The following is a 6589-nucleotide window of genomic DNA, read 5'->3' on the forward strand; positions in this document are numbered from 1 at the left end:
AAGGCTTTGCCCTATATTTATAGTGATCCTCGAGGTTTTAAGAATTCTCATATATCATAAAATTATTATGTCTTGTACTGGTTTGCTTGCTTGGATAGGTTTTGCACAAAATACCAAGTGGGAAGCATGGCAAAAGCATGTAGTGCGTTGAATGTTTTCTGTTGCTTTTTTTGAAGCATGAGAGTTGACTTGAGGTTTAGAGTTGGTAAGTATCAGAACCAAAGCCATTTGGAAGCTCAATGGTACTGATTGTTGGGTTAAAGCCACTTTACACAAATGAAAGTGTGACCTTTATGCCAAAAATGGAATGATTCATTGTGTAATGGCTTAGTTGCTTGGATAATGGCTCAAAAGTGTGTGAAATATTTTGATCATGGTGAGATTTGAAAGAAAGAAGGACCTGTAATTGGAGACATTGTGGATTTCCTTGGATTTGCAATGCAACTTGGCTTGGAATTCGACCTATGAACCACTTCATGATGTTGTCTTCCCAAATTCAATTTTCTTAGCTCAAGCATGGGAAATTATTGATCTTAGACATTTTGGAAAGATGGAATCATGATATACAACTTTAATGTTGAGCATTTTTCTTGAATCAATTGGGATCTTGGTGAAAAATTAGTGTGAAATTGGTCATTTGATTTGGTAAGCATGCTGAAAATTTCACTAAGTGTTTTATCACTTGAATAGTAAACAAATCCTCCATTTCATGGCCCTATACCTCCTTATCCATACATTTTTTGAGGTTTCATACACTAGGACAAAGTTGAAGTATGAAGAAAGGCCTTTAATCTGATCATTGGGTCAAAGAAAATGGTGGCTTGGATCACAAGTTATAGCCTTGGAAAGTTTGGTACTTGAACATGGTTTTTGGGGACTTGGTAAAAAAATTCCAAATCCTCCATCTTTTCCACTTTTGCAAGTAACCTTTATTTTCTTGATTAAACTTGATAACATGACTTCATTGATCATATTTTCATGGTCATTGACTTTAAAGGTCCATAGTTGACCAAAAATCTTAAAAGTCAAACTTTGACTAGGCATCTATTGACTTTTCATCAGTTGCGTTCATGAACCTAAATTATTGAGCCATTTAAACCATATGAGTGGGTTATGAGGACAAATTTGAGGACCTTGGATAATGCCTCAAACCATAGGATCATGCTTTGGCCAAAGAGTCAACATTAAGTTGAGTTTGACGAAAACCCTAATTTGGAGTGCTAGATGAATCGTGGCTTGATGAACTTGAATTGAGGTGAGTACAAACTTTGATTATTTATGGAGGGAGACTATTGATTATCTTGAGATATTTATGATCACAATAATCCTTGATTAACCCATCCCTTAAACTTCTTGATGCCCAAACCCTAACTTGCAAACAAAGCAAAGCAAGACATATATTTTTGTATTTTTGTGGGGTTAGCAAAGCATAAGGATATACACAAAACTATTTGATGACTTTTATGTTATGAAAATGATACAAATGATAAGGTATCTTAGGGGTGAAAATTAGGGTATTACAACTGCCCCTATTTAAGTTTCCTCCATCCGGAGATATGAAGGTTGAAATCTTCGTCTCGACGAGATTGAAGAGACTTAAATATTAAAATGCACAATTTTTGATCCTAAGATACCTCAATGATGCTTGTGATATTATGTGAATGCAAGACTCTGAATTTTGTGAGTAATGATGCCACAGGAGATACACTACTGTTGGAGAAACCAAGCAGGGAGAAAAGGGACTAACATCAAGGAATAGCACCAAAGGCTAACAAACTGAGGAAAATGTTTAAATTAATGGGGGTAAAATAACACTCCGCCGGGGAAAGAGGACGTAAGTTCTGATAATTGAATGAGAACCAACTTCCAATATTGGAAAAAGGATCCAATTTCTTTTTTAATAGATTTTCATTTGAGAAAAAGGGTGATCACTAAATGGGAGATGAGAACCAATGACTCCATCGGGGATCTTCAAAATAAATTTCTCAAGTAAAGAGAAAATAACATCATCTGAAAGGAATCTCGTCAAACTTCTCTAGAGGGAATCTTACGGAGATATATCCATTTGATGAGAGGATAATTTGATAACGAACATACTAGGGAAATTGCCATTAGACGTTGTTAACTTCATTCCGGGGAAGATAAAAAAATCTCGTAACAAATTATCCCAAATAAGGAGAAAAACAAAAGTGATAATTTCCGACAAACTTCTCTGACAAGATCTTTCCGGAGAGATAGCCATTTGACGGAAGAGTAATTGATATGTTGATAAACTTCAATTGGAGAATGGACAAGCTTCTCGTAGAAGAGACTGTCATTTGTCATTCAGAATAAAACAAGCTTCTCAAATAAAGAGATTGTTACTTGTCGTCAGATAATAAACTTCAATCATGATTTGGGTTGTATGCCACAAATGGGTTTCCATTTATTCTTTAATCAATTTTTCCACTTGAAAAGGATGAATAAACTTCAACAAAAAATTTGGTTTGTATGCCACGAACGAGTCTCTGTCTATTCTTTAATCAAGTATTCCACTTGAAAAGGGTAAAAAAGCTCCAACAAACTTCTCTGATGGGAATTTTCTAGAGAGATAACCATTTGGTGAAAGGACCTCACTGGGGATAGACAAACTTCTCGGAAGAGACTTCCATTTGTCATCCAAAATGAAACAAGCTTCTCAAATAAAGAGACCGCCACTTGTTATCGAATAAATTTCCACACGGTTCGGGTTGTATGCCACGAATGGGTTTCAATTTCTTCTTTAATCAAGTCTTCCACTTGAAAAGGGTAAATAAACTTCAACAAATGATTCGGGTTGTATGCCACAAACAAGTATTGGTTTCTTATTTGATCAAGTATTCCACTTGAAAAGGGTAAAAGAGCTCCAACGAACTTCTCTGGTGGAAGAATAAGGAAGTTGATATGTGTGATAACTTCATTAGGAATAGACAAACTTCTCGGAAAAAGAGACTGATATTTGTCATTTGAAATAAAATTCGGGAACCAAACAACCTTCTCAAATAAAGAGACCACCACTTGTTGTTAGGTAAGGATTTCAAAGGGAGTGTTACAAGGTCATTGTTAGGGAACAAAATTCGTCTTTGATAGGGGAACCATAAGCATGTTTTCCATCGGGGATCAAAGTGTTGGTAGGTACAAAATAAATGTACCATCAATCTAGGTTTTTACAGCCTAGAGAGATTTAATATCATACTTGTCAGAGATCAGGTTCAATCCAGGAATAAACTGGAGAGGGATAGTCAAACAAGACTCTTCTCAGTGAGGAATGATCTCAAACTGGGGATTTATCCTATCCAAGTATGGAAAGGAGAGCTAAAGAAAAATCTTCCACGAGGAATAAGCTCAGTGGAGATTTAGAAAGGGTATACACTTTCTGCTTAAGGTTGACGACTCTTTTGAAGAGATGAAACATATATCACTTGGAGGATAAAGGCAACCGAGTTAAGTACGACAACACAGGGGATGTAATATGAATATGAATTATGAATTATGCATGATTTATATGCATGAGTGAATGTGTGTTATATTTATGCCAATAAAACAGCCAATAGTAGATGAGTTGGAGATGAAATAAACATCTTAGTACAAATGAACACTCGGCTAATCTTAACAGGATGGAAACATCATCGGAGACAAAATAAGAAGTCGTCAATGGAGTAAAGTTTCCTTTAAGCCCAATCTTCTATATGGATACTAACATAATGATGCAAAATGGAGGTAAGGTCGCCTAAAGAAGCAAGAATCATCCGTTGTTGCAATTCCATTGGGGATAATAAAGACATCATTTCAAGAAAGCACTGAGCTCTGCACATCACGATCTAACCTTTTATGGGATTACTATTGACATTCCTTATTGTGTTCATAAGTAAAAAGAAACACACGCGCACACACACACACACACTTCTTAAAAGAAAGCACCAAATATTTTAATTTTTTGTTTCAAGAATTTTCTCATCAAAAGTAAAAAGTCATTTTGCAAGAAGGAATTAAAATAGGAGTTGCAAACAAATGGATAAAGTTTTGAGTTTTATTGAAAGAATGATAGTCCGCGAATGGCGGGACTCCATTAATCATTTACAAAGATGAAAAATGGTAAATACAGAAAAAGTCTACATTAAAATGCATTGGCCACTATTCTCCCTATAAACTTTGGAATCCATTGTGTTCGAGCTTCTGGAGAGAGTAATTTGATTGAGGAAACTTTGATGGGCGAGGTAACTTTAAGTTGATCAAGTATGGTCTGATGTAGTTACTTACCATAATCTCTAACTTGTGCCTATATTTCCCCTTTCGGGTGTCAATCTATCGGGATAATCATTTTCTGTTTACGTCTCTAACTTTTGCCTGGACCGCCCTTTCGGGTTTTCGACCCACCGAGGTGCTCTTTTTTGCCTAAGCTGCCTTTTCGGGTTTTCAACTTAGCGAGCTATTCTTTTATACATTTTTTTAGGCAAAGTATTTCTTGACTGCATCGACATTCACAGGACGAATAAGCTCCCCATCATCCATAGTTTTAAGGATTAAGGCACCGCCAGATAAGGCTATCTTAACAACATGTGGTCCTTCATAATTAGGAGTCCACTTACCCCTAGAATCAGTAATGAAAAACAAGATCTTCTTGAGTACGAGGTCGCCTTCTATGAACAAACGAGGTTTAACCTTCTTATTAAAAGCTTTCTTCATCATTTGTTTATACAATTGACCATGACATAAAGTCGTCATCCTCTTTTCTTCAATTAAATCAACTGATCGAATCTACTATGACACCATTCAGCCTTAGACAATTTTGCTTCCATAAAAACTCTCATTAACGGGATCTCAACCTCCAATGGGAGCACTGCTTCCATGCCATATACAAGAGAGAAAGGGGTTGCCCCAATTGAGGTGTAGATGAATGTATAATACTCATGTAGAGCAAAAGGGAGCATCTCATGCCAGTCATTATAAGTCACAACCATTTTCTGGATGATCTTCTTTTTATTCTTATTCGCAACTTCACCGACCCAATTCATCTTGGGTCTGTAAGGAGATGAGTTATGGTGTCCAATCTTGAATTCTTCATAGATTTCCTTCATCATTTCGTTGTTCAAGTTTGATCCATTATCAGTAATAATCTTACTTGGAACACCATAACAACAAATTAGTTGATTCTTGATAAATCGGACCACCATTTGCTTGGTCACATTGGCGTACGATGCAACTTTGACCCACTTGGCAAAGTAATTAATGGCCACTAGAATGAAACAATGTTCGTTCGAAGCTTTAGGTTCTATCATACCAATCATGTCAATTCCCCACATAGAGAAAAGCCAAGTAGAGGAGATAACATTGTGAAGAGTTGGAGGCACATGAATCTTATCACCATAAACTTGGCTTTCATGGCACTTCTTCACATATTTGTAGCAGTCAAATTCCATTGTTAGCCAATAGTAACCCGCTCTTAACATCCTTTTAGCCATTGCATGTACTTTGGCATGGGTACCAAAGGATCCTTCATGAATTTTCGTTATCAGCACGTCTGCTTCGTGTCTATCCACACATCTGAGCAAGACCATGTCAAACTTTCTCTTGTACAACACGTCCTCATTCAGAAAGAAGGTATTAGCCAACCTTCTAAGAGTCTTCTTATCTTTGTTCGATGCCCTAGGTGGGTACTCTTGTCTTTGAATAAAGCATTTAATATCATGATACCATGGTTTGTCATCAATGACCTCTTCTGCAGCAAACATATGATCAAGTCTGTCAAGGCGCATGACAATTATTATGGGCACATCATTCCACTGATTCACAATAATTATGGAGGATAAAGTTTCCAAAGCATCTGCTATCTGATTCTCCTCACGAGGTATATGATGAAATTCAATTAGGTTGAAGAAAGATGACAGCCTCCTCACATAATCTTTGTAAGGAATCAAACCAGGATGACGAGTTTCCCACTCTCCTTTGATCTGATTAATCACCAAATATGAATCTCCATATACATCCAAAATCTCGATTCTCAAGTCAATAGCCTCTTCAAGACTCATAATGCACACTTCATACTCTGCCACGTTGTAAATACAAGTGAATGTCAATCTTGCGGTAAATGGAATATGAGAACCTTGAGGAGTGACAATGACTGCCCCAATTCCATTTCCATAAGCATTAAAAGCTCCACCAAATATCAAGCTCCAACGGGATTCTAGATCTAGCCCTTCATTTGGCAACGGTTCATCATAATCTTTCGCTTTTAAGTACATTACATCCTCATCGGGGAAGTCAAATTGAATGGATTGATAGTCGTCAATTGGCTAGTGAGCTAAAGGGTCAGCCAAGATACTTCCTTTTATTTCCTTCTGGGTATGATACTCAATATCGTATTTTGACAACAACATCTGCCAACGAGCAACTCTTCCAGTTAGATCAGGCTTTTCAAAGATATACTTGATTGGATCCATTTTGGATATCAACCAAGTGGTATAATTGATCATATACTGGCGTAAATGTTTGGCAGCCCATGCTAAACCACAATAAGTCTTATCAAGCATAGAATACTGAGACTCACATTTTGTAAACTTCTTACTCAGAT

General features: G+C 36.7%; 1 protein-coding gene across 1 annotated transcript; it reads right to left on the reverse strand.

The window, feature by feature from the left end:
• Positions 1-5302: 5302 nt before the first annotated feature.
• LOC127102283 (uncharacterized) lies at positions 5303-6260 on the reverse strand. Its single transcript, XM_051039671.1, has 2 exons — positions 5632-6260; positions 5303-5408 (listed from the first exon to the last, which is right to left on the reverse strand). The coding sequence occupies exons 1-2, from the start codon at positions 6258-6260 to the stop codon at positions 5303-5305; spliced, it is 735 nt and encodes a 244-aa protein (XP_050895628.1).
• Positions 6261-6589: the final 329 nt, after the last annotated feature.

The sequence above is a fragment of the Lathyrus oleraceus genome, chromosome 7, assembly GCF_024323335.1.
Source record: "Lathyrus oleraceus cultivar Zhongwan6 chromosome 7, CAAS_Psat_ZW6_1.0, whole genome shotgun sequence".
NCBI classification, from domain to species: domain Eukaryota; kingdom Viridiplantae; phylum Streptophyta; class Magnoliopsida; order Fabales; family Fabaceae; genus Lathyrus; species Lathyrus oleraceus.